Below are 12,586 nucleotides of genomic sequence, written 5' to 3' on the forward strand. Positions count from 1 at the left end.
TTAATGGGGGTTGTTTGTATTTTAATAGGCAGCAATGAGGTGAGGAGAGTACACTTGAATAGAGTGTATGTTTTCCGAGCAGAGGGAAAAGAATAACTAAAGACAAAGATTTTGGAAAGTAAGTAAGCAGAGGTAGGATGCCTGGAGGACAGTGACTTGCTTGGCTGGAGAGAAGAATTAATAGGGATAATAAGAGGACACTTACATTGAAAAAAATGAAAATGTGCAGCAGACTGTTGCAGGCTTTGAATGTATATTTAATTTGATAGGAAGGGTCAAATTATTTAGTTGGGATTTATATTGGAATATTGGCTTAATGTTATCAGTGCATCAGTTTGAAGTGAAAAGAGCCAAATAACTAATGGATAAAGGTTTTGGGCAATTTATTTATTCTTGTAAAGACTCACTGATCTCCGAGACCATCCTGGTCAACATGGTGAAACCCCGCCTCTACTAAAAATACAAAAAATTAGCTGGGCATGGTGGCTCGTGCCTGTAATCCCAGCTACTCAGGAGGCTGAGGCGGGAGAATTGCCTGAACCCAGGAGGCGGAGGTTGCGGTGAGCCGAGATCGCGCCATTGCACTCCAGCCTGGGTAACAAGAGCGAAACTCCGTCTCAAAAAAAAAAAAAACAACAACAAAACTCACTGATCTCATCTGCAAAGTGGAAACAATTGATTCCTGTGCCATGGTGTGGTTGTGTTTAAATAGAAGTGCCTGGCATGGCTTCTGGTAAGTAGTGGGTATACTGTAACAACTATTGTTAAATTGATTTTGTAAGCTATATGCTCTGATGATAGATAAGCAGTTCAGATAGGAACACAAGTCATTTCAATTAGTTCTCTTCCTATAACAATAAAAGTAAATTAGCTTTCATTTTTCTCCCCCAAGCTCATTGAATGGACACTCTAAACCAAACAAGAGTGACTGAATTTGTCTTCTCGGGACTCACTGATAACTGGGTGCTGGAGATACTGCTTTTCATGGCATTCTCAGCCATTTATGTGCTAACGCTTGTGGGGAACATTCTCATCATCATTGCCACAGTCTTTACTCCACGTCTCCATACCCCCATGTATTTCTTCCTGAGCAATCTGTCTTTTATTGACATCTGTCACTCATCTGTCACCGTGCCTAAGATGCTGGAAAGTTTGCTTTTGGAGAGAAAGACCATTTCCTTTGACAACTGCATCACACAGCTCTTCTTCCTCCATCTCTTTGCCTGTGCTGAGATCTTTCTGCTGATCATTATGGCGTATGATCGTTATGTAGCTATCTGTACTCCACTCCACTACTCCAGTGTGATGAACATGAGAGTCTGTGTACAGCTTGTCTTTGCTCTCTGGTTGGGGGGTACTGTTCACTCACTAGGGCAGACCTTCCTGACTATTCGTCTACCTTACTGTGGCCCCAACATAATTGATAGCTACTTTTGTGATGTGCCTCTTGTTATTAAGCTGGCCTGCACAGATACATACCTCACAGGAATACTGATTGTGTCCAATAGTGGAACCATCTCCCTCACCTGTTTCTTGGCCGTGGTCACCTCCTATACAGTCATCCTGGTTTCTCTTCGAAAACACTCAGCTGAAGGGCGCCAGAAAGCCCTGTCTACCTGCTCGGCCCACTTCATGGTGGTTGCCCTCTTCTTTGGGCCATGCATCTTCATCTATACTCGGCCAGACACCAGCTTCTCCATTGACAAGGTGGTGTCTGTCTTCTACACAGTGGTCACGCCTTTGCTGAATCCTTTCATTTATACCTTGAGGAACGAGGAGGTAAAAAGTGCCATGAAGCAGCTAAGGCAGAGACAAGTTTTTTTCATGAAATCATATACATGATGGGCATTGGGATTGCAGACAATTGCAGCCAGATCCTTAACAAAAGAGTGAAAGTAAAGAGTCAAAATCAACTTTTATAACTTGGTAAATTAGGTAAAATGACATGGAGCAGGTCAGATTTCTGCATTGAAGATAAGAACTTATTAACTGTTATTTAAATAAATTGAAAAATCATAGTGGATGATGTAAGGAAAAATAACCCAGGAAAGTTTAAAGACACCAGTAAAAGAATACAATTTGGGGAACTCAGTTCAGTCTCAGTTTCAGGAGCAGGTAGAGTGCAAAGGAACTCTCTTGATTTATACTGTTTTGTGGGCTATTGCCTCTGGGAAGCTATACATCACTCCTGTGATTTATACATTATGGTGGTTTCAATCTTGCTTTCCAATATATTTTCAAGTGTATAAATAAGCCTTTACTTATTTACATCGAATTAAATTTTTATTGCTTTTGAATGTAATTCTCTCATGTCTAGATCTATTTTGTGCTTTTTCGCAGACAGAATTTTTTGTACTATTCCTGCAACTTCCTGTAAGTCTGAAATCATTGCCAAAATAAAAAGTTAAAACGAAACAAAGCTATACACCCACCAGAATGGTAAAAATTAAAAAGTTAGAAAATGCCAATTTTTTTTTTTTTTGAGACAAGTATCACTCTGTTGCCCAGGCTGGAGTGCAGTGGCGTGATCTCAACTTACTGCAACCTCCATCTCCTTTTAAGCAATTCTCCTGCCTCAGCCTCCCAAATAGCTGGGATTATAGGCACATGCCATCATGCCTGGCTAATTTTTGTATTTTGAGCAGAGAAGGGTTTCACCACTTTGGCCAGACTGGTCTCAAACTCCTGACCTCAAGCCGCCTGCCCCTCTTGGCCTCCCAAAAGTGCTGGGGTTACAGGTGTGAGCCACTGTGCCTGGCCTATTTTGTACTTCTTGTAGTACTTTATTTTGATGAAATCAAGACAAATATATATAAATTCATATACAAATACACTTTCTTAAGGTAAAGAAACCTTACATAGAGTGTACTTATTTTAATCGTACAGTTTGATAAGTGTTGACAAAAGTATACATATACTCATGGAACCACTTCTCCAATCAAGACAAAAACATTTTCACCACCCCAAAAAGTTTTCCTCAGTTCCCTCCCAGCTAATCCCAGTTTCTCCACCCAAGCATCCAAAGATCTGATTTTTGTCACTATAGGTAAGATTGATCGTTCCTAGTTTCATATAAACTGAATTACGTAGTATGCACTTTTCTGTGTCTGGCCACTTTTTGCTCTATGTGCTGTTTTTGAGATCAATCCGTGTTTTTGTGAGTATCAGTAGTTTGTTCCTTTTTATTGTTGAGCAATATTTCATTGAATTGGCACAACAGAATTTGTTTATTCTTTCACGTATTGATATTTGGGTGTTTCCAGTTCTTGATGGCCATCACTAAATTAGCTATAAGTGAATATATACAGGTTATTTTGGGCACACTTTCACTTTTTTTGAGTAAATACCTATGTAGAATTGGATCACATGGTAAATGTATGTTTGACTTTGCAAAAAACTGCAAGACAGTTTTTCAAATTGGTTGTATGATTTTATACTCTCATCAGAAGTATGAGAGTTTCACATCCAACAATTGGTATTGTCAGTCTTTAATTTGAGGCATTCTAGTGAGTATATGGTTTTAATTTTCATTTCTCTAATGACTGATAATGCTGAACATCTTTTTTGCTTATTATCTCTTCATATATCTTGTCTTGTGATGTGTCTGTTCAACCATTTTGTTAATTAGTTTTATTATCACTGCATTATATATTTTGCATACAAAACCTTTGCTAGATATGTCTTACTATTTTCTTTTCATATCTTGCAATTTCATTTTCTTAAAGATATATTTTGAAGAGCAGAAATTTTAAATTTTGATTAAACTAAATTTTTAATTTTTAAATTTTTATGGTTGATGCTTTTTGTGTCCTAAGAAATCTTTGTCTATCCCAAAGCCTCAAAGATTGTCTCGTGCTTTCTCTGGAAATTTTATAGTTTTAAGTTTAAATTCTAGATCTATAATCCATTTTGAGTTTACTTTTTATGTATGATGTGAGATAAAGGTTAAGGTTTATCTATTTTTTTTTTTTAATCTATCTAGTTGATCCAGGATCATTGATATGATTCTTTCTCCATTAAATTTTTTTGTTTTTTTGTTTTTTTTGACAGAGTCTTGCTCTGTCGTCAGGCGCCAGGCTGGAGTGCAGTGGCGTAATCTCGGCTCACTACAATCTCCACCTCCTGGGTTCAAGCAATTCTCTTGCCTCAGCTTCCCAAGCAGCTGGGGTTACATGCATCGGCAACTACACCTGGCTAATTTTTGTATTTTCAGTAGAGACAAGGTTTCACCATGTTGGCCAGGCTGGTCTCGAACTCCTGACCTTAGGTGATCCACTTGTGTTGGCCCCCAAAACTGCTGGGATTACAGGTGTGAGCCACTGCACTTGGCCATGTATCTTAGTTTATTTGTAGCTATTGTAAATAAATGGGATTACTTTTTTGATTTCTTTTTCAGATTATTCACTGTTGGCACATAGAAATGCTAGTGATTTTTGTAGGTTCATTTTTTTATCTTGCCATTTTACTAAATTTGTTTACTAGTTCTAATAGTTTTTTTGCAGAGCCTTTAGGTTTTTCCAAATATGAGATTATATCATCTGCAAAAAAGGATAATTTAACATCCATTCCAATTTGGATGTCCTTTATTTCTTCCTCTTATCTGATGGCTCTAGCTAAGACTTCTAGTACTATGTTGAATAACAGTGACGCATTTTTATTTGTGTTTTTTTTTTTTTTTTTTTTTTTGAGACGGAGTTTCGCTCTTGTTACCCAGGCTGCAGTGCAATGGCGCGATCTCGGCTCACTGCAACCTCCGCCTCCTGGGTTCAGGCAATTCTCCTGCCTCAGCCTCCAGAGTAGCTGGGATTACAGGCATGTGCCACCACGCCCAGCTAAGTTTTTTGTATTTTTAGTAGAGGCGGGGTTTCACCATGTTGACTGGGATGGTCTCGATCTCTTGACCTCGTGATCCACCCGCCTCGGCCTCCCAAAGTGCTAGGATTACAGGATTGAGCCACTGCTCCCGGCCACAGTGACGCATTTTTAAAACGCAAGTTTCCATTGAGTAGGTCTGGATTGAGGCCTGAGATTCTGCATTTCTAACAGGATTCCAGAAGATGATGTTCATGCTGCTGGTCCAAAGACCACAGTTGGAGTACAAGTTTCTAGGAAATAACCATCCAGCTTCTCCCTATCATCCCATACTTGAAGCTTGTACATAATGCTTTTGAGGTTTCTACATGGTTTTTACTATTAGTAAGGTGAATGAAATAACTGGGAGTAAAAATACACTATTCCCCACCATTTTGTAAAAACGTGATTTGTGTCAATTTATAGTATCAAAACTTAAGACATAGTAGGGTTAAATAAAATAGAAATCAGAATTTATGGGAATTGGATTGGTGGTTTTCAGAGGCCAGGAAGGGTAGGGGGAGGAGGGATGAAGAGAGGTTGATTAATGGATGTTAAATATATAGTTTGATAGAAGAAATAAAACCTCGTGTTTGATACATCAGTAGATTATAGTTTACAGTAATCTACTGTACATTTCAAAATCACTGGAAAAGGATAATTCAAATGTTTCTAGCATAAAGAGAAGACCAATATTCCAGGTGATTAATGTCTCAATTACGCTGATTTGATCTTTACAAATTATATGATTATATTAAATTACCACACGCACCTCCAAAATATGTACAGCTACTTATGTATCAATAACAACAAAAATTTAAAATCTATGAGAATGACTACAATTTTCTAAAATAAAAGTTATTGAACACCAAAAAAAAAAAAAAAAAAAAAAAAAAAGAATTGGAGCAATGCATGTATCAATAATAGTGATGAGCTAGTTATTGCAATTAAAAACTAAACTTAGATGCAGATGATGTGGTAGGCAGAGTAATGGTCCTGGGAAGGTGTCTGTATCCTAATCTCCAGTACTTGTCAGTATGTTAGGTTGCACAGCAGAGGAATTAAGGTTGCAGGTGGAATTAAGTTTGCTAATCAGCTGACTGAGATAGAGCTAGTAGCCTGGATGATCCAGCTGGATCCAATGTGATCACAAGGACTCTTAAAGACAAGAGAGGAAAGCAGAAAAAGAGAATCAGCGGAAGATGTGGTCACAGAAGAAGCCAGAGAGATTCGACATTGCAGGCTTTGAAGATGAAGGAAGTGAGCCACTAACCCAGAATGTGGGTGGCCACTAGAAGCTGGAAAAAGAAAGGAAATGGATCCTCCCCTACAACCTTCGGAAAGAAATGCAGCCCTGCTGACACCTTGATTTTAGCCTGGAACTTCTAACATTCAGAAATGTAAGAGTAGATTTATGTTGTTTTAAGCAGCTACATTTGTGGGTAATTTTTTACAGTAGCAATAGAGACAACACAGATTTGTTTACATGCATTGTTTTTTGAAATAAACTCCAATTGAAAAAATTGCCTCTGAAAAAAACTACAAAGCTACACTGAGAACACTTGAGGAGATGGAGATGTATACATTTTCCTGCATAGGAATAAAATTAGCCTTCTTTTTTTTTGAGACGGAGTTTCGCTCTTGTTGCCCAGGCTGGAGTGCAATGGCGCGATCTCGGCTCACCGCAACCTCCGCCTCCTGGGTTCAGGCAATTCTCCTGCCTCAGCCTCCTGAGTAGCTGGGATTACAGGCACGCGCCACCATGCCCAGCTAGTTTTTCGTATTTTTGGTAGAGACGGGGTTTCATCATGTTGACCAGGATGGTCTCGATCTCTTGACCTCGTGATCCACCCGCCTCGGCCTCCCAAAGTGCTGGGATTACAGGCTTGAGCCACCGCGCCCGGCCAAAATTAGCCTTCTTAATTGATTTATATATTTAGTGTACTTAACAATCCCACAAGATTATTTTTCTACACACACACACACACACACACACACACACACACACTTCTTTTTTTGAGTTGGAGTCTCATACTGTTGTCTGGGCTGGAGTGCAGTGGCATGATCTCCGCTCACTGCAACCATGCCTCTTAGGTTCAGGTGATTCTCCTTGCCTCTGCCTCCCAAGTAGCTGGGATTATAGGCACCTGCCACCACATCTGGCTAATTTTCTTCTTTCTTTTTTTAGTAGACACAGGGTTTCACTATGTTGGGTAGGCTGGTCTTGAACTCCTGACCTCATGATCCACCTGCCTCTGCTTCCCAAAGTGCTGGGATTACAGGCATGAGCCACCATGCCTGGACAAATTACCAATAGTATTCCAAAATTTAGTTTGAAAAAATAAGCAGATGAAAATAGTTAAGAGGAGTACCTAAAGTTATATAATTTCATAGCTGTTGATTTCCTGAGTTAACTAATATCACTCATTGGGCTGAAGTATATCAATTTATTGTGGAATGTCCATATGAAGGGGTATCCATGACAAATTTCTTAGGTAATGATGATATTCTGTGGCTGAAATGAATAGGATTACCTGTAAATGAAAATCTTATAGATGGTCAGAGAGCTACCATGCAATGTCAACTTTAATGGAGCTAATGGAATGAAATGAAATATGGTTAGTAATAAAAATGTTAAGTATAAATAGCTTTATTTGCTTATTCTGAAAAGAATGTAGAATTGATTGGGGTCTTTGTCACTATTTTCCGGATGATCTGTCAGCTTATAGAAATAATGCTTGAGTATTCTGGAGGGCTGGAGAGCAGACAGCATGGCCAGCCACACACAGCAGACATACACAGAACAGAGTGAGTGACCCACTAACTCTAACTAAAGGGTAATACATGATTACCTTTTAGCAATCAAAAGGACAAAGCATCAGAAGCAGGCCATTAATTAAACTGGAAGGTGTTCATGAAAATATCTAAATATCATTACTTCAAGTTGACAAACAAGGGTAGAATATTGTCAGCCCCCTGCAATTCTAATATATAAAACTTGAGTCAAAACAGGTATTTTATATATCTATGATGAAATGAAGTCCAGATATCACTACTATGTACATATTAAAAACTTAGAAAAATGATCTAATTATGCCTCTAGTTTCTGGACCTTTATGTGCATGGGTATTCATACTCAGTATCTTTTTTTTTTTGAGAGGGAGTTTCACTCTTGTTGCCCAGGCTGGAGTGCAGTGGCACAATCTTGGCTCACCACAACCTCTGCCTCCCGGATTCAAGTGATTCTCCTGTCTCAGCCTCCCAAGTAGCTGGGATTACAGGCATGTGCTACCACCCTTGGCTAATTTTTTGTATTTTTAGTAGAGATGGGGTTTCTTCACATTGGTCAGACCGGTCTTGAACTCCTGACCTCAGGTGTTCTACCTGCCTTGGTCTCCCAAGGTGCTGGGATTACAGGCATGAGTATCTGTTATACAGAAATAAATCCCCACTGTTTTATTTGTTTATTTGTATTATGGCACTATTCATCACTTTACCGTATAGAACATGGTTGTAACCTGAAGAATTCAGTTGTTGAATACATTCAAGTTGCTGAACAAATTCCTATATTAATAAATAATGATTCTTCTCTCCTTGCTAAAGTAAACCACAGAGCCAAGAGTCAAGATCTTTTATTTTTATTCTTTAAGACTATTTATTTAGTAATTAAATACTCTGAAATTTTTAAAAATCTTGTCTCTGACTCTGAAAACGTTTTCTTCTGTAAAATGGAGACTAAATGTTTTATTTTTACCTCCTCAGAGAGTTGTAAAGATTAGTGTGATTGAAAATGGGTAGTGTCAGAAATTTTGCTTGCTACTATGAAAAAAGTAAGCAAACATCACATCACTGTTCTGTTATAGTTTTACCAGCTACAATCTTAACGACTACCTTGAAGCATTGTCTTGTTGACAGACAATATGACAGTTTTGCACATTTTCCTTTGTATGACTGATTCCTGCATAAGCAGTTCTATTTGGGCTTGTTGGAAAGATATTTATGTATTTCTCTTTATTGTCTGCCACTGTCTATAATAAAAGGGCATTTATTTTATGTAAATTTTGTAATTCTTAAATTCAGCTCAATTATTTCACCAACAAGTTCAAATAAATATTATTTTATACCTTCCAGGGAGTTATCTTTGAGAAAGAAACTACTCTATTAATTATTAGATTTGTCTGTTGGATAACTTATGATACCCAGAAAGCCCTACATAACGCCTTTTAATAATGCCTCTCTATAACTGAAATGGCTTGTATCACTTGAATATCCTTCCTGACACATTTCCTGGCAAATAAAAATTTTCCTCCTAAAAATAATGATAAGTGACACATTTCCTGGCAAATAAAAATTTTCCTCCTAAAAATAATGATAAGTCTTTTGGCTCACAAGTTTATTGATCATATGTTCACTGAATGCCTAGGAAATCCAAGCTGCATTTTTTTTTTTTTTTTTTTTTTGAGACGGAGTTTCGCTCTTGTTACCCAGGCTGGAGTGCAATGGCGCGATCTCGGCTCACCGCAACTTCCGCCTCCTGGGTTCAGGCAATTCTCCTGCCTCAGCCTCCTGAGTAGCTGGGATTACAGGCACACGCCACCATGCCCAGCTAATTTTTTGTATTTTTAGTAGAGACGGGGTTTCACCCTGTTGACCAGGATGGTCTCGATCTCTTGTCCTCGTGATCCACCCGACTCGGCCTCCCAAAATGCTGGGATTACAGGCTTGAGCCACCGCGCCCGGCCAAGCTGCATTTAAGTATGCCTTTCTCAGTGATGGAGTCAGAATGAACTGATGATTCCCAGTGTGCCATGCTCTTTTGTATGCATGAATATGAGATACCATTATCTGGGATATCCTCTTCATATTCCAATTCACTCACCACATTCCATTCTGCTACACTATGTGCCACCACAACGAGATTTAAGATGTTGGTTTATAGACCATGGTTTATCCAACTTGGTGTTCTCTACCGAGTTGTTTTCTAAGTATTTATTACTAAATACTTAATCGTCATCCTTTATTGCTCTAAGAACAATATCGGATGCTATTGCTTAGTTGAGTGAATTCTCTACATAATAACTAAAATAATTTTATTGAAACATAAATTATTTAATGCCACACCTGTGCTTAAATCATTCTGGCGGCTTCTCATTGTATTGGAAAAGATTCCAAACTTCTTGAGAGAATATGGAAAGATTCTTTTTAGTTCTCTCATAGCACTCTCTTGCCATTCTCTGCCTTGTAGTCTAAGCTGCAATCACACTAATCATTTACTTCCCTGAACAAGCCAAGGTCTATTCCCAGCATAAATCTTTGCACTGGCCATTTTCCCTGCCTAGAATGTTCATCACCTTTCTTTTCTCATGGTTGGCTCCTTTCAATCTTTCTCATCTTAGCTGAAATATAACTTCCTCAGAGAGGCCATCTTTGACCACTAAAACAAGTCTCTTCCATTGTCTCCAATAGCACCCTGCTGTTTTATAGCGTTTATCAAAATCTATGGTTAAAATTTATTTGTTCATATTTTTGTTTTCTATTTTCACTAGACCTTAAATTCCATGAAAGCAGGACTGTGTGTATGTCTTATTTATGGGTATAAACCTAGTATCTGGTACATAATAGGTGCTCAGTAAATATTTGTCAAATGAATGAATAGTAAGATATCCCCATTTCATTGCTCTGATGGCAGGTTTTCCCTGGATACTTGAGAGTGTCAGTAACTTCACCTGTTCAAAGTCTTCCTTCTCTGTCACCAAAGTTATGTGGAAACTCACTTCATCTGCTTCACTAGTGTTTGCTTAGCTGTTTTGAGAAGCACCTGAGTGAATGATGCAGGCAAGGGCTGCCCAGAAATCTGAAGGTTTGTTTAGACCTTGGTTATCACTCCAACAGAAAAGCAGAAAGACACAGCATGATGTAGTGAAAACAGCTTGAGTTTGTGTTGACACACTTGGGTTTACACGCTGCTGTCATTGTTGTCTAGCTGAGTGACTTTGGGCATGTTATTTGTTCTCTTCAAGCTTTAATTTCTTCATGTGCAAACAAGCATAATAATACCTACCTTTCAAAGTTGTGAGAAGTAATTGTACAGTGACTAGAACAATTTCCAGCACAGAGAAGATATTAATAACCATAGTGATTGCTATGACTGTTAGATATTAGACCAAGGATAATTTTAGAAGGCACATAGTCTGTTAAATAAGGTATGTAACTTATTCTTTGTAAGGCATTTCTTTGATTTGGAGCACCAATCATCCTAAGGATGTAGACATTTTCATTTTTCTTCTTTCCTCTCCTTTCTACCCACTAACTTGTTCAGGGCATTCTTCATTTCTTCATTCCTAAGGGTATAGATAATGGGGTTCAGCAGAGGGGTGACTGCAGTGAAAAACACAGATACCACCTTGTCCTCTGGGAGGCTGGTGGATGGGCGAGAATAGATGAAGATGCAGTGTCCCAGGAATAGTGTAACTACGGTGAGGTGGGCTGCACAGGTGGACAGGGCCTTCCGCCTGCCCTTGGAGATCCGCTGCCTCAGACTCACCAGGATGACTGCATAGGACACCACCAGCACCACAAAACAGACCATGGAGATCAGTCCACTGTTGGAGACAATGAGGATCTCAATGATGTGGGTGTCAGTGCAGGCCAGCTTGATCACCTGAGGTACATCACAGAAGAAGTTGTCAATCACATCAGGACCACAGTAGGGCAGCTTGATGGGGAGGGAGGTGAGGGCTACGGAGTGGATGGTTCCTCCAGTCCAGAGGGCCACAGCCAGCATCACGCATACCTTCCAGTTCATCACTATCATGTACTGCAAGGGCTTGCAAATGGCCACATACCGATCATAGGCCATGACAGTGAGGAGGAAGATCTCTGTGCAGGCAAAGAGGTGCAGGAAGAACATCTGGGTCACACACGCATCAAAAGAGATGAGCTTTTCCTTTGACCAGGTGTCTGTCAGCATCTTGGGGACAGTGACAGTGGAGTGGCAGACATCAATAAAAGACAGGTTGCTGAGGAAGAAATACATGGGTGTATGGAGCCGGTGGTCATAGATAATAGTTATGACAATGAGAATGTTCCCAATCAGGGTCAAGACATAGAAAATGAGAAACATGGAAAACACAGCTATCTGTGCCTTCTGATTTACAGATAAACCTCTAAGCTGAAAATATGTCACTAAAGAAGTTTGATTGAGTAAGACAACCTCTTCCATTCTGTTAGATAATCTATAAAGAATTAGAAAAAAAATTCAATATAACATTTAATATCTGCATCAATCATTTGGTCATTTAACTTCTTGTGTGTTTATGCCTTTTCTCTCTGGAATTTATGGTAAAATATCTTGCATTTCTTTTTTTTTTTTTTTGAGACAGAGTTTCGCTCTTGTTGCCCAGGCTGAAGTGCAATGGCGTGATCTTGGCTCACTGCAACCTCCGCCTCCTGGGTTCAAGGGATTCTCTTGTCTCAGTCTCCCGAATAGCTGGAATTACAGGCATATGCCACTGTGCCTGGATAATTTTGTATTTTTAGTAGAGAACAGCTTTCTCCATGTTGGTCAGGCTGGTCTCAAACTCCCAACCTCAGGTGATCTGACCACCTTGGCCTCCCAAAGTGCTGGGATTACAGGTGTGAGCCACTGCGCCCAGCCATCTTACATTTCTTTTGAAAATCCCCGTTAACATCTTATATCATGATACACTCATAGTAGGTGCTTAAGATACACTTT

The 12,586-nt window shown here is 39.2% G+C and overlaps 2 protein-coding genes across 2 annotated transcripts; one reads left to right on the top strand and one right to left on the bottom strand.

Moving 5' to 3' along the window:
* Window positions 1–900: 900 nt before the first annotated feature.
* On the top strand, window positions 901–2,163 carry OR4E2 (olfactory receptor family 4 subfamily E member 2). Its single transcript, XM_003924344.2, has one exon. It carries the CDS (start codon window positions 901–903, stop codon window positions 1,840–1,842), a length of 942 nt encoding a protein of 313 aa, XP_003924393.1. The 3' UTR covers window positions 1,843–2,163.
* An 8,962-nt stretch (window positions 2,164–11,125) lies between these two features.
* Window positions 11,126–12,073, bottom strand: OR4E1 (olfactory receptor family 4 subfamily E member 1). The gene has a single exon (XM_003924343.1). The coding sequence runs from the start codon at window positions 12,071–12,073 to the stop codon at window positions 11,126–11,128; it is 948 nt and encodes a 315-aa protein (XP_003924392.1).
* Between the last annotated feature and the right edge of the window lie 513 nt (window positions 12,074–12,586).

The sequence above is a fragment of the Saimiri boliviensis genome, chromosome 2 (assembly GCF_048565385.1).
Source record: "Saimiri boliviensis isolate mSaiBol1 chromosome 2, mSaiBol1.pri, whole genome shotgun sequence".
NCBI classification, from domain to species: domain Eukaryota; kingdom Metazoa; phylum Chordata; class Mammalia; order Primates; family Cebidae; genus Saimiri; species Saimiri boliviensis.

Excerpts from the sequence above, each read along its gene's own strand:
- OR4E2 (XM_003924344.2), top strand. The coding sequence starts at position 901 with ATGGACACTCTAAACCAAACAAGAGTGACTGAATTTGTCTTCTCGGGA.
- OR4E1 (XM_003924343.1), bottom strand. The coding sequence starts at position 12,073 with ATGGAAGAGGTTGTCTTACTCAATCAAACTTCTTTAGTGACATATTTT.